Source organism: Labeo rohita, chromosome 6 (genome assembly GCF_022985175.1).
Source record: "Labeo rohita strain BAU-BD-2019 chromosome 6, IGBB_LRoh.1.0, whole genome shotgun sequence".
NCBI lineage: Eukaryota > Metazoa > Chordata > Actinopteri > Cypriniformes > Cyprinidae > Labeo > Labeo rohita.
This window is the reverse complement of record NC_066874.1, coordinates 8,902,238-8,928,835: the sequence shown is the minus strand read 5'-3', so window position 1 is coordinate 8,928,835 and position 26,598 is coordinate 8,902,238. Positions and strand designations below refer to the sequence as shown.

At 35.8% G+C, this 26,598-nt stretch overlaps 1 protein-coding gene across 2 annotated transcripts in view; it reads left to right on the top strand.

Moving 5' to 3' along the window:
- Positions 1 to 26,391, top strand: part of gpd2 (glycerol-3-phosphate dehydrogenase 2 (mitochondrial)) — a 36,679-nt gene extending 10,288 nt beyond the window's left edge. For both annotated transcript variants that reach the window (XM_051112426.1, XM_051112427.1), the window contains 11 exons: positions 2,504 to 2,668; positions 3,100 to 3,244; positions 3,360 to 3,553; positions 9,936 to 10,070; positions 11,953 to 12,128; positions 12,924 to 13,055; positions 17,129 to 17,287; positions 19,297 to 19,409; positions 19,505 to 19,583; positions 21,462 to 21,560; positions 22,113 to 26,391. In XM_051112426.1, coding sequence (XP_050968383.1) covers positions 2,504 to 2,668; positions 3,100 to 3,244; positions 3,360 to 3,553; positions 9,936 to 10,070; positions 11,953 to 12,128; positions 12,924 to 13,055; positions 17,129 to 17,287; positions 19,297 to 19,409; positions 19,505 to 19,583; positions 21,462 to 21,560; positions 22,113 to 22,238 — 1,523 coding nt within the window. In that variant the 3' untranslated portion in view covers positions 22,239 to 26,391. The remainder of the gene's footprint in view (positions 1 to 2,503; positions 2,669 to 3,099; positions 3,245 to 3,359; positions 3,554 to 9,935; positions 10,071 to 11,952; positions 12,129 to 12,923; positions 13,056 to 17,128; positions 17,288 to 19,296; positions 19,410 to 19,504; positions 19,584 to 21,461; positions 21,561 to 22,112) is intronic.
- The last annotated feature ends 207 nt before the right edge of the window (positions 26,392 to 26,598 follow it).

Sequence of the window (26,598 nt, the reverse complement as noted above, 5' to 3'; positions counted from 1 at the left end):
TCTAATCTGACGCTAAAACTCCCTTATCTGCGTTTTCAGTCATTTGTAATGTCGCGGTTTCTTTATTTCATTAGAATTCCGCTCGCAGCACAAAAGCCCTGCTCTTTTCGCCATACCTGCAAGCTGTACTCTAATAAACATTCAAGCTCAGCCAAGCGTTTCTTGTCTACTGCTGCGGGACACAGCTTTACGTGTGAGCTGTGATTTGTCCTCTTACATGCTATTAACAATATTCCAACATGCATATGCGAGTATTATCCTTCTCTACACAGATATTTTCCCTGTAACGTGATTTGAGCACACGACCATGACCGCCGCTGAGGCAAACCCAGGTTCATGGGATCTCTAACAAAGCATGCTGGTGCCTTCACCGCACATTATTCTTTGAGAAGTGTGCCCTTTAAACAGGCTTCCTGCCTGTGTTATTATTTTATTGTCTGGTGGAGTTGCCCTGAGCATGTGTTAGCATTAGACATGCTTACGTGGGTTACCTATCCCTCTGGTTCTTAAGCATCAAGAACACAGAGGCTTTTTTTTAAATCTGGTAGCTCCTTAGTTGTCGTAATGGAGTTATATCGCATTGGCTTCAAGGTTTCCTGCAATTCATGTTTCAAATGTGTCTGAAATTGTTTAAATGCCTCGAAAGGCCCTATAACAATATTGAACACCGTCGCGCCACTTCAAACACTGCAATCATGAAGCGAGGCATGTACAGAAAAACATTGTGTACCTACATGACCATGATTTGGGTATGAATTTGTACCCAGAAAGTACCAGCTAAATCTGATTAAACCTCTAAAATAACATATATTTTTAAAGCTGTGTTAAAAAAAAACAAGTAAAAATGAATAAATATTTCTGTAAGGGTTAGAATACAGTATTCATAACCGTATATAAAAAAAAAGTCTACCTAAATGACTAAATGTGTGTACTGTGTAGCAATAGTTAAATGCTGAAGTTAAAGAGGTTAGTTAAATATGACAAATACTTATTTTTATGAATTCTGGTTCCATGGGGAAAGTATGGAAGCTGCCACTGAATAAAATAAAATTTAAATTAATTTGCCTCACAGTTCTGACTTTTTGTCTCTGAATTGAAAGTTTACGTCTTGCAATTCTGAATTTTTCTCAGAATTTGCAATTTGGAGAAAAAAAAAGTCAGTCTTTTTCTCAGAGTTGCACTTTATAACTCCCAATTGTGAGTTTATATCTCACAATTATGAGAAAAGAAGTCAGAATTGCGAGAAAAAATGTCGGAATTACAAGATGTAAATGCAAAAAGTCAGAAGTGCGAGAAAAAAGTCAGAATTGCAAGATATAAACACACAATTGTGAGGGGGAAAAAGTCAGAATTCCAAGATTTAAGCTCAAAAAGTCAGAATTGCAAGAAAAACAATCTGAATTGCAACTGTGAAGGAAAAAAGTCAGAATTGCGAGAACAAAGTTGGAATTGCAAGATATAAACTCGCAATTGTGAGGGAAAAACAGTCAGAATGGCAAGAATGAAGTTGAAATTGCAAGATTTAAGCTCAAAAAGTCAGAATTGCAAAATATAAACTTGCAATTGCAAGGGGAAAAAAGTCAGAATTGTGAGAAAACGTCAGAATTGCAAGAAAATTAGAAATTGCAAGATATAAACTCAAAAAGTCAAAATTGCGAGGAAAAAGTCAGAATTACAAGATATAAACTCGCAATTGTGAGGAGAAAAATGTCAGAATTGTGAGAATTAATTCAGAATTGCAAGACGTAAACTCGCAATTGTGAGAAAAAAAAATCATAATTCCGACAAAAAAGTTGGAATTGCAAGATATGAACTGAAAAAGTCAGAATTGCAAGAAAAAAATTAGAATTGCAAGATATAAACTCGCAATTGCGAGGGGGAAAAAAGTCAGAATTGTGAAAAAAAAAAAAAAAATTTCAGAATAGCAAGAAAATTCGAAATTGCAAGATATAAACTCAAAGTCAAAATTGCGAGGAAAAAGTCAGAATTACAATATATAAACTCGCAATTGTGAGAGAAAAAGGTCAGAATTGCAAGAACATAGTTGGAAATGCAAGATATAAATTCAAAAAGTCAGAATTAAAAAATTTTAACCTGCAATTGTGAGAATAAAGTCGGAATTGCAAGAAAAAAAACAGAATTGCAAGATATAAACTTGCAATTGCGAGAGAAAAAAGTCGAATTGCGAGAAAAAAGACGGAATAGGAAGATATGAAGTCAAAGTCAGAATTGCTAGAAGAAAGTCAGAATTGCAAGAAATAAACTCGCAATTGTGAGGGGAAAAAGTCAGAATTGCGAGAATATTTGGAATTGCAAGATACAAAGAAAAAAATTCATAATTCTGACAAAAAAGTCGGAATTGCAAGATACGAAGTCAGAATTGTGAGGAAAATATCAGAATTACAAGATATAAACTCGGAATTGTTAGGGGAAAAAAAATCTGAATTGCAAGAAAAAATATGTATATGTGTGTTGTTACACATTCTACTCTGGCTCTTTTCAGGACAACACAATGACGCCCGTATGAACCTGGCCATCGCTCTTACAGCGGCCCGCCATGGTGCTGCTATTTCTAACTACACAGAGGTGGTTCATCTGCTAAAGAAACCAGACCCAAAAACAGGCCAAGAAAAAGTTTGTGGTGCCCACTGCCGAGACCTAATCACAGGTGAGAAACTATATTAGCTGTGATGAATGCTTATGAAATGACAGCTCACACAGAAGTCACTTTCAAACCAAGCAGTTTTCTGTTGGTCAACGCAACAAATCTGTGTGATCGACTTAAAGCAAATCTTTCACCCTTGTACAAAATTCCAATTGGATATATTTCCATCAAAATACTTAGATGTTGCATATGAAAATTTGCAGAACAGTGGTAAATGTGACTGCACCTGAGATGAGATCTTTGTCTGCGTAAACATTATTTCTTTTAAAGTTTAATTTCCTCACAACCCAGCACTAACTAATCACCTTTCAGTAACCTCTTTAAATTTTCTGCTCAGAATCCTTTTATGAAGAGATTTGTCTCCCATCCTCAGTAAATGACCCCTGCGGTCAGTCGCGTTGAGTTAGTGTAACACCTCACACTGCTGTTCACAGGGCAGGAGTTTGACATTCGTGCCAAATGTGTCATTAACGCCACCGGCCCCTTCACTGACTCACTGCGCAAAATGGACAACCAGAAAACTGCCAACATCTGCCAGCCCAGTGCAGGAGTGCACATTGTAATCCCTGGATATTACAGGTGCTTCCCTGAATCCTTCAATCATATTGTACCTTTTTTCCCTCAAGTGTAATTTAATGGTGTTAACAGTGCATGGAGAGATTACATACGTCTGTACTCTTACTACCAATTACAGCCCAGACAACATGGGGCTGTTAGACCCTGCCACCAGTGATGGCCGTGTCATATTCTTCCTGCCCTGGGAGAAGATGACTATCGCAGGCACGACAGATACGCCCACTGAAGTCACAGCCCATCCCCTCCCTATGGAGGATGACATCAACTTTATCCTGAGCGAAGTACGACATTACCTCAGCCCTGACGTAGAAGGTAATGCTTTTTTCTTTTAAAAGGTTTTCGAATGTAATTTGTTGCTACACCTAGAAGAAAAAGGAAAACTGAAAATCTTTTTAAAAATGCAATAGTACACATTGATTTAACACCCCTAGGGTCCTGGTTCACTTGGTGGCCTAGACAAAACTAGATATTTTTTAATGATTTAGTGGGTTATTGTATATGTCAACAATCACGGTTCAGACAGATTCTTCTTAACGATTCTAGTTTCACTGTTTTACAACTTGTAAGATCTTTAAATGTTTTTGAAACAAGTCACTTATGCCTATGAAGGATTGATATCAGGCAACATATAATTAATATCCGTGGCTTCTGATGATATATTGCAGTTTTATAAAGCAAACCAATCAATCTGTACAAGAAACTGAACATTATTTATGACATTATGTACCTGTATTATCTTTAGAGTTGGCAATAATTGCTCTTAAAAGATTAGTTCACTTCTAGAACAGAAATTTACAGATAGTTTAAAGAGTTTGGTTCCAAAATGCGATAAGCGCCGCCTTTTTTTTTTTTTTTCAAAACACAATTCAGTATTGTATCTGGTCGGTATTGAAAAGGCATTTTTTTAATTTTACACAAAATGCGATATCCGCCGTGTTGTTCTGTCATGTTTTCTCCCTATCTTTCCAAACAGCGACAAACGTCTCCCTTCTCTGCAAAATGCGATACATCCGCTCTGCCAATCACAGCGCACTATTTCACGCACTGTAAACAGTAAAGGCGGCACTTTGAATACACCCCGCATCCTGGTTTTCAACATTGAGTCATGTATCACAGACATATCTGACAAATGCTTTCATAAACAAAGTGTAGAGAGAGTGTAAATAAGAGATTCACTGTGCAATGTGGAGAGCTTCGTTGATTATAATGGAACTTTGAGAGATCGCAATGAACTAAGATGAGTGACATCTTTAAATGATTTTTAAGTTTGTAAAAGTTAAAAAATGCCATTACAAATGTAAACACAAAATTCCACTCTAATTCACTTTAAGGAGTCAAATATCACCTCATAATGGGAAGGCTAATTTTTGATCAGATTTTTTGATTATTGATTAGAAGGTGCTCCTAAAATGTGCACCTAATTTTTTTAAGTTATAATAATCAGTTTTTATAATAAATCTCTGAAAATGTTATTATAACCTAAAGCTATGTGCTATGTGTCTGTTTGAAACAGAAAATAGTGGTTTTCATCTAGCCACTTTCTTGGTAAAGAAAACACATTTTACTCAAATTAATCAAAATGGATATATAGCGTTTTGGAACCAAAATTTTCATTGAATCACCCCCTTGTCATCCAAGATGTTAATGTCTTTCTTTCTTCAGTCGTAAAAAAATGTTTTTTTTGAAGCAAATATTTCAGGATTTTTCTCCATGTTGTGGACTTCAATGGTGCCTGTGAGTTTGAACTTCCAAAATGCAGTTTAAATGCAGACCCTTCTTTCTTGACTGGGATTGTTTAGAGCCCTTTGAAGTTGCATTTAAACTGAATTTTGGAAGTTCAAAGTCGCAGGCACCATGTAAGTCCATTATATGGAGAACATTCCTAAAATTATTTTTTAAAAAACAATTTCTTTACGACTGAAGAAAGAAAGACCTGAACATCTTGGATGACAACATCTTGGGGTGAGTAAATTATCTGTACTTTTTTTGTTCTGGAAGTAAACTTCTCCTTTTAAAGGATTGGTACAGTTCCAGAATAAAAGTGTCCTGATAATTTTCACACCCTATGTCATCCAAGATGTTCATGTCTTTCTTTTTCATTTGAAAATAAATGAAGGTTTTTGAGGAAAACATTCCAGGATTTTTTTGTTTATAGTGGACTTTAATGGGAGCCGACGGGTTGAAGGTCCAGACTGCAGTTTCAGTGCAGCTTCAAAGGGCTCTACATAATACAAGCTAAAGAATAAGGGGCTTATCTAGCGAAACAATCAGTCATTTTCTAAACAAACAAAAAATATATATATATATATACTTTTTAACCAGAAATGCTCCTCTTGCACTAGCTCAACCTCATACATTATGTAATCACACTGGAAAGGTCACGCGTGACGTAGGTGGAAGTACTGACCCAGTGTTTACAAAGTGAACGTGCAAAGAAAGTCAAACACCTTTTATAAAAAAAAAGCTAAAACAACAATGTTGGATGATTTTGAAGTTGGAGGAGAAAATGAGTTGATGAGAGAATGAGTTTTTCACCCTACCCTACCTTTATGAACCAAGTTACACAGACAATGAACTAACCGTGCGTGACCTTTCCAGTATGATTGCGTAATGCGTCAAGTCACAGACACACATCGCAGAGCTAGTGCAAGACAACCATTTGTGGTTAAAAAGTGTACTTTTTTTTTTTTTTGAAAACCTTTATTTCTCGGCTGGGATCGTGTTGAGCCCTTTGAAGCTGCATTGAAACTGTAATTTGAACCTTCAACCCACTGGCCACCATTGAAGTCCACTATATGGAGAAAAATCCTGGAATGCTTTCCTCAAAAACCTAAATTTCTTTTCGACCGAAGAAAGAAAGACATTAACATCTTAGATGACATAGGTGAGGAAATTATCAGGAAATTTTCATTCTGGAAGTAAACTCATCCTTTAAGTCTCTATTATACTGGTTGTGTTGTATTGTTTTGATAAACTAAAAAGAAGCAATTTGTTCCTTCATTCAGGAATTTTTTTTTGCACACTCTAGTTGTGCTATATAGTTCTTGCCAGTGGCGACACAAGGGATTCTGCCATCCCTCTTGGTTAAAAACGCATTCCGGTCCCTCCCTTCTCTACCCAAGGGCCCCTGTAACTCCCTGTCTGACGATTCAGTAGAGCTGTTGTGGTGCCGCTGAATAGAGAAACAGGAAATGCAGGCAGGAAACACTTTCAGAGTACTGTATTAGTGTTCTGTTCACAATGGCAGAAGAACACGTGGAAAAAGAGTTAATGGTAAAAAATCCTTTTTTTTTGTATAGAAAGGAGCATTGACATTTTGATAACTCATTTTTTGTTTTATGGGGAAAAGTCATACCAGTTTTTCTCAAAATGAGGATGCTTAGATAAAGATTGTTTTTGAAAGCAAACAGTATTGCAGAAAGTGTGACTTAGTTGAACTGGCCAAAGTTATATATGCTTTATTGTTCAAAAGTTTGGGGTCTATAAGAATTGTTTTTTGTGATTGTGAAATATTATAAGTGTTTAATGTATTTAATGCATTTTAATAATAATAATAAATGATTCCCATGATGGCAAAGCTGAATTTTTAGCAGCCATTACTTTAGTCTTAGAAATCATTCTAATATGATGATTTATTGATTAAAAAAATTCTTATCATAATCAATGTTGAAAACAGTGCTGCTGCTTAATATTTTTGTAGAAACTATGATGCATTTCTCAGAATTCTTTGATGAATAGAAAGTTCAAAAGAACAGCAGTTATTTAGTGTAACAATGTAAAAGTCTTTACTGTGTGTAACAGTGTAAAAAATCTTACTGACCTTAAATTTTTGAACAGTAATGTATGAATGGGTGATTACTGTCACAGTGTTTTAGACGAACATTTACTCAATAGAGTGTTTTTACGACACGTCATCAGTCGGCCATATTGGCAGCGCTGAACGTAAACAATGCCACTGAATCGAAACTAAACTTGCGTGTTTTGCATTACTGCTGCTGGAAATGTTCACTTATTGTCATGTTTTGGACTGTGCTAATTGGTTGGACCAGGAAAAACATTTGAAGCACAATAGACTGCTAAACGTTATAACAAATCAAGGAGAAGAGTGCAAAAAACTGTCTGAGGAAGAAAAGGCATTTGTGGTTAGCCAAACTGAACCAGGTTTTCCAGGGCAAGAATTTTGTGTTTGTTCTTATCATGCCCAGTCCAGGTGAAATATTAGGCTAATATCTTAATTATTACTGTTTGTATGTATCTTTACCACCAATTAACTTTTTCTTGTCAAAATATTGTGCCCTTTCCTGCTTACTAAGTCGTTTTCTATATGATTTAACAGCTTCCACATGTTTTTCCATGGTTTAGACAGCATACATTTTTTAGAACAACATATTCAGTAGTACATTAACCATGGAATCCATGCTGTTGTTTACATCCGAGTATTGCCAGTATGGCGGTGCATCCGGGTAACTTTAGTGCAAACCCTCTATAGTGCAGCTTAGTTGTGAAAGAAGCATATAACTCTTTTGTAAGTTGCATTAAAAATCCACTAGACTCAAAAAACTGAAGAGCCATATGTAGACAACTCAGAGACTTTCATTTCTGCATGCATGTTAATGAAAGGCAGACAGCAGTATAAACAGAATGGCTTGTATTGGTATTTTTCAGTCTAGTAACTGCTAGTTGGGACTGATAACTATTCCAAGCATCTCCTGAAGAAAGCGGAGGTATTGATTTTTGAGCGCAGACCTCTAATTGTTCAATGCGCCGTGGATGCGGGCTTGATTGCTTGATTGATTAGCTTCATAACTAATTTTCCCTCAGAAAAAATGCTTCCTCCTTTCTCTGATTGTTGGGCAAGTCGTTAAGAGTTTGTTGAGTCTCGTTATCTCATTCAGCGCTGCATGTGTCTTTCAGCTACTGTAGAAAGTCGTCCGGCTGTCTGTCATTAACATTACGTGTGCTCATAAACCACAGCGTGACGGCTGCCGTGTGTCTTGGTGTTTTCTGCTTTGTTCCGGGTGTGAATGAGCAACCAGGCGACTCTGTTGACCTGGGAGGGTTGTATGAGAGTGTGAATAAAGCAGATCATGGAGAATGAGGATGGAGTGAGTGATGGAGGAATGACACGGAGACCTTGCCTGGATGAGCGGTTGAGGCTGGACCGGACTCGGCTCTAGTGAAGGCAGCTAAAGGGATTTGGCTGTGGGAGATTTGTCACAATGACAGTGTAGGGGCAAGATCTTGTTGTTTGTCTCTTAAGTAGAGCTACTGTGTGAGAGAGAAAAAAGAAAATAGAATCTGAAATAGAATTATTCTGTAAAATTATAAATGTCTTTATCATCACTTTTGATCACTTTAAAGTATCCTTGCTAAATAAATATATTAATTTCTTTCCTTCAAAAAATGGTATAGTGTATAATGTTACCAAAGCTTTTTATTTCAGATTAATGCTGATCTTTGGATCTTTTTACTCTTTCTACTTTTACTCTGATGCTGAAAATTCAGCTTTGATCACAGGAATAAATTACATTTTAAAATCTATTCAAATATAAAACAGTTATTTTAAATAGTAAAAATATTTTAAAATTCTACCGCTTTTGCTGTACTTTGGATCAAAAAAAATGCAGGCTTGGTGAGCAGAATAGACTTCTTTAAAAAATATAAAAAATCTTACTGTTCAAAAACTTTTGACTGGTAGAGTATATTTTGCAAATTTATTCTCTCAGATTTTCCACAGATCTTAGTTTGAAAACACCTGCCGTAGGTGTCGCAGGAAAATCATACAAATATAAAATCTATAAAATCTATCCTGTAATGAAATGATGTCCAGTTTTTGAATTCATTGTGGACAGATGCACTGCCTGTTCGAATCTTGGCCTGTGCCCAGTTAGAATATGTTATAAGTTGCTTGGATAAAAGCTTTTGCAAAAGTAAAATGATTAATCTTCCATTCTCAGCCTAATCGGCCAATGCCATTGGTTTCAAAAATGAAAAAATTAAATGTTGGCCTGTACCAATATGGTTGCCAGTATATTGCGTATGCCTAAGTATGGTGACCGTGACTCTTTGCGAACTTTGAGTGCATTGCACAGCTTGGAAATGGACTGAATTCTTCCCTTGAGAATTAGATTACCTGAATGCATTCGACAGCCCAGCGGTCTATTGCTAAGGTTCATTTAGACACAAGGTGTGTGTGTGTTATTGGTCTCCCCAGTCTGCTGTCTGCAGAGCTCCCTAGCCTTGTCATAAATGTTTCAGAGATGCCCTTTGATAATGAGAGTGCTGTCTCTGTTTTTCCCCCCATTCAGAAATATCAACTGCATATTACAGTGGCAGGTGTACCGCAGATCGATACACAACTCCCTCTTAATAATTAATGCTTGAGATGTCACCACAATAGGGAAATTGACTTTGGACTCGTACATGATGTTCTAGTAACGGTTTGTTGGTTTAACAAAATAACAAAGCTATTAAAGTTTTTACGGACAGTCTCACTTCCCATGTTCCCCTATGGTCATTTTCCAAACAAAATACCTTTTAATGCAGACATCATTGTCATATTGTGGATGTAGCTGTTGACAGGACACTGCATGAATACTATAGCATAGCCTATTGTAGTCCTGTCAATCAGATACATGAACACACATTTCAACTGTCAGAGATTGTCAGCATCTCTGTTTCCTTTGGTTCTTAGTGCGACGAGGGGATGTCCTGGCGGCCTGGAGTGGCATTCGTCCGCTGGTCACCGACCCCAACTCCAAAGACACGCAGTCCATCTGTCGTAACCACATCGTCAACATCAGCAACAGCGGACTCGTCACCATTGCTGGTCAGTGCCATTATGACTTGAAAAATGATTTAATTGGATTTGTACAGTGTGAAAAAGTTTGTAATTACTGTAAAAATTATTGTAAATTATTTTTCATAACTTTTTTCATGAAATCCAATTTCCCCCTTTTCTATAGATATACACTGACCAAAATTGCCCCCATTTTTCATGAGCTGAACTCAAAGATCTAAGACTTTTTCTATGTACGCAAAAGGCCTATTTCTCTCAAATATTGTTCACAAATCTGTCTAAATCTGTGTTAGTGAGCATTTCTCCTTTGCCGAGATAATCCATCCACCTCACAGGTGTGGCATATCAAGATGCTGATTAGACAGCATGATTATTGCACAGGTGTGCCTTAGGCTGGCCACAATAATAGACCACTCTAAAATGTGCAGTTTTATCACACAGCACAGTGCCACAGATGTCTCAAGGTTTGAGGGAGTGTGCAGTTGGCATGCTGACTGCAGGAATGTCCACCAGAGCTGTTGCCCGTAAATTGAATGTTCATTTCTCTACCATAAGCCGTCTCCAAAGGTGTTTCAGAGAATTTGGCAGTACATCCAACTGGCCTCATAACCACACCAGCCCAGGACCTCCACATCCAGCATCTTCACCTCCAAGATTGTCTGAGAACAGCCACCCGGACAGCTGCTGCAACAGCAGTTTGCATAACCAAAGAATTAGTGCACAAACTGTCAGAAACCGTCTCAGGGAAGCTCATCTGCATGCTCGTCATCCTCATCGAGGTCTCGACCTGACTGCAGTTTGTCGCCGTAACCGACTTGAGTGGGCAAATGCTCACATTTGATGGCGTCTGGCACTTTGGAGAGGTGTTCTCTGAAAACATCCCAGTTCTTGCATGGCCAGCATACTCACCGGACATGTCACCCATTGAGCATGTTTGGGATGCTCTGGATCGGCGTATACGACAACGTGTTCCAGTTCCTGCCAATATCCAGCAACTTCGCACAGCCATTGAAGAGGAGTGGACCATCATTCCACAGGCCAAAATCAACAACCTGATCAACTCTATGTGAAGGAGATGTGTTGCACTGCGTGAGGCAAATGGTGGTCACCCCAGATACTGACTGGTTTTCGGACCCCCCTTAATACAGTAAAACTGCACATTTTAGAGTGGCCTTTTATTGTGGCCTGCCTAAGGCACACCTGTGCAATAATCATGCTGTCTAATCAGCATCTTGATATGCCACACCTGTGAGGTAGATGGATTATCTCGGCAAAGGAGAAGTGCTCACTAACACAGATTTAAACAGATTTGTGAATAGTATTTGAGAGAAAGAGGCCTTTTTTGTACACAGAAAAAGTCTTAGATCTTTGAGTTCAACTCATGAAAAATGGGGGCAAAAACAAAAGTGTTGTGTTCGTAATTTTGGTCAGTGTATTTTTTGGGAATATGATGATGGTTTAATTTTTGATGGTTAAGAAATTATAATTGTAGACTTGTACTGTAAAATATATATTTTTAAAATATTTTATCTTACAGTGAACATATAATTACAATAGTAACCCTAGTGAAAAATAAATATACTAAAATGTATTTAAAGTACATTTATTTCATGCTAAGTATACTACTAATACATTTACATATTATGTACTTAATGAAAACATCCTGCAGTTGTACGTTTAGTATACTTAACTGGTATATTTAAAGTCTGCTAAATTGGAACAACTAATTTTGAATTAATGCACTTTAATTGTGCAGAAGTAGTGTTAAAGTCCAGCTAAAGATATACTGAAGTATATTTGATTGTGCTAAAGTGGCACTACTGCAAGTATACTTTAGGTACAAATATTATTCAAAATATCATACAGTCCTCATCAGTAGTGATGAGATTTCACATCACTCTGTCTACCGTAGGTGGGAAGTGGACAACCTATCGTTCTATGGCTGAGGAGACCCTTGACGCAGCCATAAAGGCTCATAACCTCTCAGCTGCTCCCAGCAGGACGGTGGGTCTGATGCTGGATGGTGGGAAGGACTGGACCCCCACCCTGTACATTCGCTTGGTTCAAGACTACGGCTTGGAAAACGAGGTGGGTTTTGAAGCCCAACTACTTAGCATTCTGCCAGTCCGAGCTCTTTGGAGTAAGTTCAGCTGCTCCGTAATGCTTCAGTCCCCCATGATTCTGTGGGGGAGAGAAAGTCTGGCAACCCCTTGTTTGGAAGCGTGAGAGCTTGATGGAGCCGTAGCGCTACCATGGATGTTGTTTTGCCAGCATATTTAAAAAGGTCAGCATGCAGATATTTTTGACAGCACTTGACCTTTGGTGAGAGATATAAAAGAAGAGTTCGAATCGAAGTAAACGGGGCTGTGTTTATTTGTCTGAACGCTTAATGAAGCAAAGGTGTTCATAAGCTAGTTAAATAACTATGAAGTGAACAGGTTTAAAATCTAGCTTTTAGCTACAGTGGGTTTTGTATATCCACCTTATTTTTTCTGTAAAAGCAGGCACGGACTAAATTTAATGCGTCTCCGCTGTCATCCGCATCCAGCTATTTTTAGCTGTACAAAACAGCTTGTTTTGCTGCTTGATATCACAAACTGGTGTGTCTTACCATATTATTTTAACATTTTATCTTAATTATGAACACAGTGGTTTGTAGTGCATGGTTTTACTATTTACTACACTTTGTTATTTCTCTCATTATTTCCCTACGGTGGCTTATGAACCGGAAGTCTCACACATTACCAGAAAACAGATGACTTTGGCATTGAAAAATAAGGTGGATAGGGAAAGAAAGCTGAGTCATGAAACTTACCAACACTAGTTATAAATGGTTACAGCCCTAAGGAATAACATTTTTATTTATTCACTTACAACTTACAGGTTGCCCAGCACCTGGCAGCCACCTACGGAGGAAGAGCATTTGAAGTGGCCAAAATGGCCCAGGTGACAGGCAAGAGATGGCCTATAGTGGGGAAACGCCTTGTGTCTGAATTTCCCTACATAGAGAGTGAGGTAAGGACTCAAATTATAATACTAACAAATAACCTAGAATTGACCATTTGCTAAGCCTCACCTTTAAAACATTACTGACCAATCCTACTTTAGCAACTGTTGATCTCAGCTATCCTCTCAGACAAGCTTTTACTCATTTCTAATGTGATTGTATAGAAATATAGTAAAACGTTGCCATATCACTTATAGTAATCAGAGGGTGATATTACGGAGGGTATATTTTCACTTTACCAAATATTTTAAAGGATTGGTTCACTTCCAGAATAAAAATTTCCTGGTAATTTACTCACCCCTATGTCATCCAAGATGTTAAAGGGGTCATCGGATGCCCATTTTCCACAAGTTGATATGATTCTTTAGGATCTTAATGAAAAGTCTATAATATTACTTTGGTTAAAAATTCTCAATGGTTGAGTAAAACAACACCATTTTTACCTTGACAAAATAAGCTCTGCAAAAATCATCCCATTCTGGTCAAGGCTGCTTTAAATGCAAATGAGCTCTGCTTGCCCCGCCCCTCTCTTCTCTCTGTGGAGTGATGAGCCTGTTTACTTTAGCCGCATTTAGCTGCTAAACTTGCTAACTAGCACATTATTAGGAAAGGCGATCGCAAAGATTCATAAAAAAACCCTTATACTCACTTCTGCTGTAAGTGAAGCTGGATCATGAATGATTCACACGAACATAGACGGATTTATGTAGATCGGGAGGCGCATTCCCTTCACAAACAAACGTAATCCACTGCATATTCAGCAGCTCAGATGTCGGGAGTAAATGTCGACCACTACATTCATTATTACATCCAGCAACACAACACCTCAATCGCTCAATTCTTGTGTAACTTACATCCCTCCTCCGGCATCAAAACATGGAGGTTGGACTGTTACAACTGATCTTAGGTAAGATGCTCATGTCAGTCAACTATCGTGGGAGCGGCCTCTGTGGGTGTGACGCAACAACTACAGGCATCTGAGAATGGCTCGATTTGAAAAAGGGAATATTATTTTTACATATTAATTCAAAACCACTGCGTGGATTTGTATCATTATAGGACAGATTTGTACATACACTGCCAACACACATTAATGTTCAAACAACATGTAAAAGTAAACTTAGCATCCGATGACCCCTTTAAGGTTTTTGAGGAAAAGAATTTAAGGTTTTTGAGGAAAACATTCCAGGATTTTTCTCTATATAGTGGACTTCAATGGGGATCAACAGGTTGAAAATCCAAATTGCAGTTTCAATGCAGCTTCAAAGGGCTCTACACAATCCCAATAAGGGTTTGTGTACTCTGGTTCAGAAAGGTAGAGTAGGGTGAAAAACTTCATCTCATTTTCTTCTCTAAATTCAAAACCATCCTACATAGTTGTTTTACCTTTTTTTGTAAAGGGCTCTTGACTTTCTTTGCAAATTCATGCTTTGTAAACACTGGGTCAGTACTTCCGCCTTTGTCACGTGTGACCTTTCCAACATGACTATGTAAAGCGTGAAGTCGACCTAGTGCGAGATGATCATTTGTGGTTAAAAAAAAAAATTATATATATATATATATATATTTATATATGTGTGTGTATTTTTTTTATTTATTTATTTTTTTTTAGAAAATGACAGATTGTATCACTAGATTAGACACTTATTCCTCTGCTGGGATCGTGTAGAGCCTTTTAAAGCTGCATTGAAACTGCAGTTTGGACCTTCAACCGATTGGCTCCCATTTAAGGGAGAAGTCCACTTTTAAAACAAAGATTCACATATAATGTGCTCACCCCCTTGTCATCCAAGATGTTCATGTTTTTCTTTCTTCAGTCGTAAAGAAATTGTTTTTTGAAGAAAACATTTCAGCATTTTTCTCCATATAATGGACTGCTATGGTGCCCCGATTTTGAACTTCCAAAATGCAGTTTAAATGTGGCTTCAAACGATCCCAAATGTGGTTGTAAACGATCCCAGCCGAGGATGAAGGGTCTTATCTAGTGAAACGATCAGTTATTTTCATTAAAAAAGTACAATTTGAATACTTTTAATCTCAAACACTCGTCTTGTCTTGCTCTCCCTGAACTCTGTGTATTCTGACTCAAGACAGTTAGGGTATGTCGAAAAACTCCAATCGTATTTTTCCCTTCAAAAATCATTTCAAAATCATCCTACATCGCTGCAAAAGTACCGACCCAGTCTTTGCAAAGTGAACATGCAAAGAAGATCAAAAAAGGTAAAACAGTGATTATAGGATGATTTTTAAGTTGAGGGAGAACATGAGATGGTATTTTTTCGACATACCCTAACTGTCATGAACCGGAAAAAAACAGTCCAGGCAGAGTAAGACATTACAGAGTTTGACATTAAAAAGTATATAAATTGTATTCTTTTACTGAAAATAACCGATCATTACGCTAGATATAACCCTTCTTTCACGGCTAGACTCATTTACAACCACATTTGAGATCGTTTGAAGCCGCATTTAAACTGCATTTTGGAAGTTCAAAATCGGGGCACCATATCAGTCCATTATATGGAGAAAAATGCTGAAAAGTTTTCTTCAAAAAACATAATTTCTTTAAGACTGAAGAAAGAAAGACATGAACATCTTGGATGACAGGGGCGTGAGTACATTATATGTGAATCTTTGGTTTGGAAGTGAACTTCTCCTTTAAGTCCACTATATGAAGAAAAATCCTAAAATGTTTTCTTCAAAAACCTTAATTTCTTTTTGCCTGACGGAAGAAAGACACAAACATCTTGGATGACATGGGGTGAGTAAATTATCAGGAAATTTTAATTCTGGTAGTGAACTAATCCTTCAATTAGTTTTGAGAAATTCATTCTTTGTTGTTTTATTCACATATTTGATTCAGTTAGTTTTAAGAATGAAAGTAAGAGCCAAACTACACCCAGTTCACACACACACACACACACAGCAAATGCATTGTGAAACATTAGGAAAAGTTCTGTTCAATTACACCAATATTATCTGTTCTGATCGCTTTCAAGTAAGGCTTTTATCTTTACAATAGATAACATTTGAATTATGATGAGCAGTCTCCAAAGTTTTTCCTAGAAATAAGCTAGTATTTAGAATAAACAATGCAATGTCACACTTTGTTACAGTGCGTGTAAGAATAATCCATTTTTACCACTTTATGAGCACATTTTACTGAAAATCATGTTGTTCAATGAAATCTCAACTTCATTCATATGTTATTTCTTGAGAAGCGAAGCTTAGCAAAGGGTCAAGCATTAAAAAGCCAGCATTAAAAATAAGTAAGATTCACTGTTAGATTGAAAGCCATGGAAGCTCGTTTCCGCCACTGAATAAAAATGTTATTGTGACTTTTGATCCTACAATTCTGACTTTTTTTTCTCAGATTTGTGAGATATAAACTTGTAATTGCAAATTATAAAGTCAGAATTGTGAGATATAAAGTTAGAATTCTGAGAAATGAAGTCAGAATTGCGTGATATAAACTCACAATTGTGAGAATTGAACTTTAAATTGTGAGATAAGAACTCGCAATTCTGAGATATTGTGAGTTTATTATGAAATTGTGAGTATATCTCAATTTTTTCCAGAATTTGAGATATAAACTCACAATTGTGAGTTATGAAGAACTGCAAGTTTATATCTCACAATTCTGACTTAATAAATCTCAATTGCATGTAAATATCACAATTCTGAGAAAAAAAGTCACAACTGTGAGGCATGAAATCACAATTCTGAGAAAAACAGTCACAGTTCTGACTTTATAACACAATTGCATGTTTATATCACGCAATTCTGACTTCATTTCTCAGAACTGCATATTTGTATCTCACAATTCTGAGAAAAAAAGTCAGAATTGCGAGATGTAAACTCGCGATTGCGAGAAAAAAGTCAGAACTGTGAGATAAAAAGTCGCAATTACCTTTTTTACTTTTCGAAAAGTAAAAATGGTCTTCTATAGAAAGCAAAAATTGATTGTCGGTTATTCAGTCATCTTAAAAAATACATGTATGTGTATGAATGTCTCCCAAACAGTTTCTTATAAAATTGAAGTTCAATGAAAATGAAAGTGATGTTTTCTGTCTGGATTTAGGTGCAGTATGCTATAAAGGAGTACGCGTGTACAGCCATCGATGTGATTGCTCGCCGAACACGACTGGGCTTTCTGAACGTGCAGGCTGCGGAAGAAGCTCTGCCACGTATCGTTGAGATCATGGGCAAAGAACTGCAGTGGACTGAGCAAAAGAAGAAAGTATGTCATTTATCTCATGGTTTATTTCTGTAGAATACAGACTGACAGTATTTTTTTATTAAAATGAAAGCAGAATCCACTTTAAGTTCACATTTAGTGCGCATACGAATTCAAATCACTAATTCAGCAGAACATTTTGTTGGCAGTGCTTGATTTATTGAATTTATTGGTTGTGCAAACCCGTTACCTTTGCCCTGAATGGAGCTTTTTTTACCCTGACCGAAAGCTAAAGGTCTCAGCCAGGTTAAGTTAGGTAACAACTAATAATAAACTTCGGCTATTGTTAGTGTGACTCTTAAATAGTCTTTTTAACAAGGAGTCTCCACACCAGGATAAGATCACAATTCAGTTGTACAATGAACGCCCAGCACAACACCTCTAGATTACTATGGCTATTACGTCTGTGCTCGTAGGAGTGTTTGAAAGTGTGCGTGTAGTGCGTTTGTAAGGGGGTGATAGAGTTACTCCAGCTTTTGCACGTTGGTCGTGGGTTTCCTGCCTGATAAACAGAAGCGCTAATAATAGCACCAATCACTGTGCAGCTTTGATACTGTTCAGTTCCCATGAGTTCAGTGCTCAGATCTGCTCACAATGCAGGTGCACCACACCCACCACACACATGCACAGACACAGACACAATGCACGGCCAGTAGCTTCGATCCAGCGCAGGTATATCACAGCTTTCTCTGCAAAGGCAAGCCAACGTTCTCAGCCTGTGCATTGCAGGAACGTTCATGTTGCTGTGTTCAGCTACATAAAAGACTTTTGAACTTTGGCTGAATTTGAATCCTTTTTACCTCCTCAAACATTCTCATTCTGCTGTCTATATTAGTATCTATTGGCAGCTACTTACCAGTATTTTCTTATAAAACATGCTCCAGGAATCAGTTTTTTATATATATATATATATATATATATATATATAAATTTGAAAAATCAATTGTTTTACATTATGTTGAAAGTATTTAGTTTTAATGTGCCTTTTAGTAGAAATAGAGAAAAATAAAATATGTTTTCTAAAAAAGTAATTTTCTTTTATATGACCATATTTCACCCCGTCTGACCTGAAAAATGAAATGTTTTAATTAAATAATCAATTAATTAATTTATTTTATTACTTTGTCTTTAAGACTTCTATGTAAATGGCTTCCTCAGACGTGAAATAAAATAACACTGATGCAAATTCATATTTAACAGTTGAAAATTATGTTATATAATGAGGCATTTGGCAGCATGTTGAATAGAACAAAGAAAAAATAGAGGAAAAAAATTAAAAAGGGATTATTTTACTTTTATAAGACCATATTATAGTGCATGTATTATACTGTAATAGGTTCACAAAATAATATTTTATTTTATTTTATTTTATTGAAAACACTTTGACACAAACTGTGAACTTTCCTACCATTTTTTTCTTATAAAACATGCTCCAACAATCTGTTTTTTATATATAAATTTGAAAAATAAATTTTGTTATATTATGTTGAAAATATTTAGTTTTAATGTGCTTTTTAGCCTTCTGTTGAGTAGAAATAGAAAAAAAATAAAATATTTTCTAAAAAAGTAATTTACTTTTATATGACCTTATTTCACACTCTGTCTGACCTTAAAAAAAATAATGTTTTAATTAATTAATCAATTAATTTATTTATTTTATTACTGTGTCTTTAAGATGTCTATGTAAATAGCTTCCTCAGACGTGAAATAAAACAACACTGATGCAAATTCATTTTTATTTTATTTTATTTTATTTACATCACTTTGACACGAACTTTGAGCTTTCTGTTGGGTCCAGTATAATTTTTTTATTCCCCATTCTTCAGTAACAGCCAATTTGCAAGCATGCATTATACTGCAACAGGTTCACACAAAAAATCTGTGCTTAAATGTGCCGCTGTTAGGATCAGAAAAATAAATAATTTATTAAAAATTTAATTTTATTCACTTGTTTTTAACGTTTGGTAAGTTACTGATTTTTTTTTTTTTTTTTTTTTTTTTTTTTTATGTAGGAAGAGCTGGAGGCAGCAAAGAATTTCCTGTATCTGGAGATGGGTTATAAAGCTCGCTCTGATCAGCTCAGCAAGACAACAGAGATCTCACTCACTGCTCAAGAGATAGCAAGGTATATGATGAGGGTGTATGAGAGTTTAAGTGTATACAAGATCCTACATCTCTCACGTTACACTCTCTTAATGTTGTCATTATTATGATTGACAGGTATAAAAAGCGCTTTTACAAATTTGATAAGGAGAGTAAAGGCTTTATCACAACAGTGGATGTCCAGCAAGTGCTAGAGGTGAGTTACAATCACTCAATCACAATCTCCTACAACAGTAACTGAGCTTCGTTAATTTTTCAGAGTGCAAAAAAATGGTTACTATTTGTACTTATCAGTATCAGTTTTTGATACTTCATCTCAGGAGCATAACCAAGATACTTTTTTGCGTGTTACTTACACTAGCGGTAAAATTTTCAATGTGAGCAGATGAGAGTTTCACAGGATTTCTGCTGGAGAAATGAAGCACATGTTTGTATTTATTACCAATGATTTTTAAATAATTCCCCTTGCAAATTGCTTATTAGCTGTCATTCCCTCCACTTTCATTGTCTCTGGTGTATATGCAGTCCTTAACATTTTCGTTAAAAAAGTTCTCTTCCAGAACAAAAATTTACAGATAATTTACACACCTCCTTCCAAGATGTCATCCAAAATGTTCATGTCTTCTTTCTTCAGTCGTAAAGAAATTATATTTTTTGAGGAAAACATTTCAGGAGTTTTCTCCATATTGGACTTCTATGGTGCCCGCAAGCTTGAACTTCCGAAATGCAGTTTAAATGCAGCTTTAAAGGGCTCTAAACAATCCCAGCCGAGGAAGAAGTGTCTTATCTACCGAAATGATCAGTTATTTTCTAAAAAAAAATGTACAAATTGTACATTTGTATAAATGTACAAATTGTACACAAATGTAAAAATTATTTACACTGACCAAAATTATGAACGCAACACTTTTGTTTTTGCCCCATTTTTCATGAGCTGAACTCAAAGATCTAAGACTTTTTCGATGTACACAAAAGGCCTATTTCTCTCAAATATCTTGACCTGACTGCAGTTTGTCATCGTAACCGACTTGGGTGGGCAAATGCTCACATTCAATGGCGTCTGGCACTTTGGAGAGGTGTTCTCTTCACTGATGAATCCCGGTTTTCACTGTACAGGGCAGATGGCAGACAGCATGTATGGTATCGTGTGGGCGAGCGGTTTGCTGATGTCAACGTTCTGGATCAAATGGTCCATGGTGACGGTGGGGTTATGGTATGGGCAGGCATATGTTATGGACAACGAACACTCTCGGCAAAGGAGAAGTGCTCACTAACACAGATTTAGACAGATTTGTGAACAATATTTGAGAGAAATAGGCCTTTTGTGTACATCGAAAAAGTCTTAGATCTTTGAGTTCAGCTCATGAAAAATGGGGGCAAAAACAAAAGTGTTGCATTTATAATTTTGGTCAGTGTACTTTTTAACCTCAAATGCTTGGCTTGTCTAACTCTGTGATGCTCATGCCTACTCTGTGCACTCTCATTCAATACAGTTAGGGTATGTAAAAACTCCCATCTCATTTTCTCCTCCAACTTCAAAATCGTCCTACATCACTGTTTTATGTAAAGGCCATTTGACCTTCTTTGCACATTCACTTTGTTAACACTGGGTCGGTACTTCTACAGCGATGTAGGACGATTTTGAAGTTAGAGGAGAAAATGACAGTTTTTCGACATACCCTAACTGTCTTTAACCGGAGTGTGCAGAGCACGCTTGCGCATCACAGAGCTAGACAAGACGAGCATTTGAGGTTAAACAGTTTATAAATTGTAATTTTTTTTGGAAAATAATGATCGTTTCACTAGATAAGACCCTTCTTCCTCGGCTGGGCTCGTTTAGAAGCTGCATTTAAACTGCATTTTGGAACTCGTAGACACCATAGAAGTCCACTATATGGAGAAAATTCCTGAAATGTTTTCCTCAAAGAACATAATTTCTTTACAACTGAAGAAAGAAAGACATGAACATCTTGGATGACAAGGGTGTAAATTTCTGATCAGCAAGTGAACTTCTTCAAACCTGAGTCAAATGTCTCTTAGATACTGATCCTATCACTGATTTGTGTTCTTATAGAAACTCAGCATTCAGATTGATGAGAACGCCCTCCATGAGATCCTCAATGAGGTGGACCTCAACAAAAACGGACAGGTGGAACTGGATGAGTTCTTACAGGTATGAACCCTTACAACCTGTAATAATAGCTATTTATAGACTACAGGTTGTCTTGATGTCGCTTTCGTTTTCAGTCTGGATTTGTAGTAGCTGTAGGTGTGAAAACCTCAAAATTAAAAGTGCTTGTTATCTTCATGTCAGTACATCCATGTTTTGTCATAAGCCGACTGGTTCTCAGTGATTAGTCGCTCTGAAATGTCATAACTACGTCAGGATGAGTATGAAGTTGATCTGCTGTCTCAGTTTCAGTTAAGTAATAATGAGCAGCACCATTCTTTTTATTATAATGAAGCATGAACTAGATTATTATATGTGGGTTAGGAGAAAGGTGTTAAAAGTAATAATCACCCTTTCTGGGGTTTGAACCAGTAACCTTTAAATTACTAGCCCAGTCTGTTTAGGTCAGGTCAGTTCACTTAAGGCCATATTGGTAATATCGATCCCAAACTTTTGAATGGTAGTGTATTTCAATACAGAAATAAAAATGATTAATGTGGCTGTAACCATTAATCTAGGTAGTGATTACTCTGTTTTGCTCTCTGATTGGTTCAGCTCATGAGTGCAGTCCAGAGAGGCCAAATCTCTGACAGTCGTCTGGCTATCCTGATGAAGACTGCCGAGGAGGGGTTGGATCTGAGAGGACCCGTCTCGGTTGACCGCAGCGGAGGCGGCGTTTGAATCCCAACTACAAACCAAAACATCCACCAGACAACGGCTCCTACCACAAAGTTGGATAAACACCAAAAAGCGTTGTCCGCTGTGCCCACGCTGGTCGGATCACAAGCACATCCTCTCAAGTCATTAACTCGCCCAACCAGCTGGCTGCCTTTGACTACAATCTTTCTTTTTAAACTTTTGCTTTAGCATGCCTTTTTAATTAAATTTAAATGAAAAATATTATTACATCTTAAAAATATTTCAAAGCCTATTCCAGAGTCTATATTTTTAATCTAATGCATGCAGTGCCATGTTGCTTGACCTGGTAAGCATGAATACAGTAGATTGTCTCTTTAATGTTTCTCTGAGCAGCTTTAATCTGTGAGCTTTCTGTTGTGCCACTTTAATGCAGATTATTTGCGACTGCATACAATGAGGTGAGATGCAAGGGCTACTAGTGTCTTCTGAGGTAAATAATGCACTATATGTGAATTTCACAGTTTTACACTGCACACTGCTTAATTGTTACTGTGAGGTATTATTTTAATCATTTCAAATCATTTTTAATTTTCTGAAAAACTATTTATTCAAAATCTACAATTTCCATCATACTTTTTATAAATCCTGTCTTGTTTTTTGTTCATGTGATTGTGTTGAAAGTATTTGTACAGTAATAGAGTGATTGTATTACTGTATACAGATCAGTTATTTTAGTTTGTCTTAAACGGGTTGTATACAGAGTTTTTAGACTTTGCATTGGCATCTGGTTCACTGGAATTCCTTGCCTGTAAACGTAATTGATAATGAAATAATAAGGGAATATTATAACTGTAAACTTGATGTAGAGCATAGCAGGGAATGTACTTAATGTGCCTTGCTTCTTAAAGGGATAGTTCACCCCAAAATTAAAACTCTGTCATCATTTACTCACCCTCATGTAGCTCCAAAGCTTTTACAGAATGACTTACTTTCTTCTGCAGATCATAAAAGAAGATATTTTAAAGAATGGTGGTAACCAACTAGTTTTAGTTACCATCGTATAGAAAACTAAAAAGAAACACTGAAATATTTCTCTAAATATTTTGACTGCGTTTTAGTGCCACGTTAAAAAATAAGAAAATCTAAGATTATGAGATTAAAGTCGTAATATTTAGAGAATAAAGTCGAAATATTAGGATAAAAAAATTGAAATTACGAGAATAAAGATGAAATATTATGAGAATAAAGTTGAAATTACGAGAATAAAGTCGAAATATTATGAGAATAAAGTTAAAAAGTTTTGAGAATGAGTCAAAATATTTAAAAAATAAAGTCGAAGTTATGAGAATAAAGTTGAAATGTTTTGATAATGAGTCGAAATGTGTAAACCAAGTCGAAATTACGAGAATAAAGTCAAAATGTTTTGAGAATAAAGTCAAAATTCTGAGAATGAGTCAAAATGTTTAAAAATAAAGTCGAAATTACAAGAATAAAGTCAAAATGTTTTGAGAATAAAGTCAAAATTTCGAGAATGAGTCAAAATGTTTAAAAAATAAAGTCGAAATTACAAGAAGTCGAAGTTATGAGAATAAAGTTGAAATGTTTTGATAATGAGTCGAAATGTGTAAACCAAGTCGAAATTACGAGAATAAAGTCAAAATGTTTTGAGAATAAAGTCAAAATTTTGAGAATGAGTCAAAATGTTTAAAAATAAAGTCGAAATTACAAGAATAAAGTCAAAATGTTTTGAGAATAAAGTCAAAATTTCAAGAGTGAGTCAAAATGTTTTGAGAATGAGTCGAAATGTTTAAAAAATAAAGTCAAAATTATGAGAATAAGGTTGAAATGTTTTGAGAATGAGTCGAAATGTTTTAAGAATAAAGTTGAAATTTCGAGAATGAGTTAAAATGTTTCAAAAATTTAATCGAAATGTTTCGAGAATAAAGTCAAAATTACAAAAATTAAATCATGGCAATTAAAGTTACAATATTTTGAGAGTATAGTCTGCGTATGCAAATGGATTGGATTAGAGCACTGGGAGAAGTTGCCAGGTCACCTGAATTTATTTGTATATTTGCGGGATTGTTAGCAGAAATCACACCATGTGTTATACTTACAGGGACAGTATGCCTGGAAATAATATTTCACATCTTTGATTGCTTTCATTAGGCCTATTTGTAGTGCGCCATCCACCCAATAATAGCAATAAGCTTTGTGCTTTTGGTACTTTTAATATAAAACAAAGTCTCAGCTTTCAAAATATGTCAGTTTTATAGCGAAAAACAATGTGTTTACATTGATTGCAGTGAGACATCCGTTTAATTAAATTATACTGTTTTCTTTGTGAAAATTCCACCACCTACTCCACAAAAACGTCTCTGGCATCCAATTTCCTCACATACAAATTTATTCACATGTATTTAATTAAAAACAAAAATAAAACATTCTAAAGGTTGAACATTCTAAAACATTTATTAAACATTCTAAAGGTTGAAGTGGACAACTCGTTAACATAAGTTATATTGTTGTCCTTTCTGGGGTATGTAAGTGACTATTCACAAGCTATTTTATTCACAGAATAATGCAGTAATTTTGGAATACAAACTTTGGAATATCTCCCAGTGCTCCCAATCCAGGCCATTTGCATGCGCAAAAGGCTAGAATATACTCTCAAAATATTAGAACATTAATTCTCGTGATTGCTACGAATTAATTCTCACATTTTTGACATTATTCTCAAAATATTTTGACTTTATTCTCTAAACATTTTGACTTTATTCTCAAAACACTTAGACTTTATTCTCGTAATTTTGACTTTATTCTAAAAACATTTCGACTTTGCTCTCTTTTTTTTTTTTTTATTAAGCACAATAAAACATAGATAGACAGCAACATGATGACACAGACTGAGACCAGTCACAGATATATACACATATATACGCAAATGAGACACAGAGGGGGAGAAAACTAAATAAAACAAGGCAAAACAAGGCAAAACAAAGCAAAAAAAAAAAAAAAAAAAAAAAGAAAATTACAAGAAGATGGGAACAAAGATGAGGAAAAGACAAAAAAACAAGCTGTAAATGTATGGATGTGGTAGTTTACATGGGTACAGAAATAAGTCAAATCATTCGATTTCTGTGTTGTTTAGTAAAAAGATTTAACTATAGACATAACTGTACTAAATATTGAACAGGAAGCAATTCAATATACAATAGTAGTGATATTATAATACAATGTTAAACAGCAATCGAAGCAGTAGATGTTAACCTCGGTATAATGACACAGATCCAGGATGCAGTAACATCAATGACAGATGATATCCTACTTTTTACGTGACTGAGCAGATAATTAAGAGGAGCCCTAGTAGAAATATAATAATATAATGAAACCAGTAATGGACACAGAGGTGGAAGCAGTGGGACTTTGCTCTCATAATTTTGCATTTATTGTCAAAATATTTTGAATATTCTCGTAATTTCGACTTTATTCTCAAAATATTAGACTCGACTTCAATCTCGTAATCTTAGATTTTTTGTATTTTTTAACGTGGCACTAAAATGCCATTGTAAAATATTATCATTTATGTTCCACAGAAGAAATAAAGTCATACAGGTTTGGAACGATATGGTAAATGATACCACACTTCTTTGGGTGAACTATAACTCTAAAAAGATACTTAATGAACTTTACATGTCGAAACGCACAGTCCAACACACTAAAAGAGCACTGTCTTTTACTTGACAACTATACGTATTTATGTGATTTAACATGCTTATGTACTTTTATATTCAGTTTATTTATGTTCATACACTCTAAGAAACTGCTTTTAAATTGGATGGTTTAAGCCTGATTTAAGAGAAATGTGTTTTGTACAATGAGACTACTCTGAATCTGTTTTGGCTGGTTATCCTCATGTAATGACCTTGTTAGGTCCACCATGATATATTTAGTTTTTTTAAGCTAAAGAAGACCATAGAGATTGTCATAGATTTTTAAGGATCAATGTTGTTTGTCAGGTTTGGATGAATAAGAGCAAAAGCAGTTAAATTTATTGTTTGTCCCGACAGGATGTAATTTCAGCCTGATCCTGATTGAAAGAAATTCATATTGTGTGAAAAAAAATGTATCGTAAATTAATCTGCAAAGCCTGAGAAACACAGTTCTGTAATTAAATGTATCTGGTTGCCTTCTGTATTGTTTGGACGTGCCTTTATTTTGTGAGTGACTGTCATTATGCTCAATGACTTCATATATCTCATATAACATTTGTGCTAGTTGAAGCATGCAATGTCTGCTTCTCATGTATACATGCACATACAGTGTTTCCTTCCCCCAGCCATTAATTCTGATGGAAGATGTCAACTAATTGACTCTAAAGCCACCACTGTATGTCTGATGA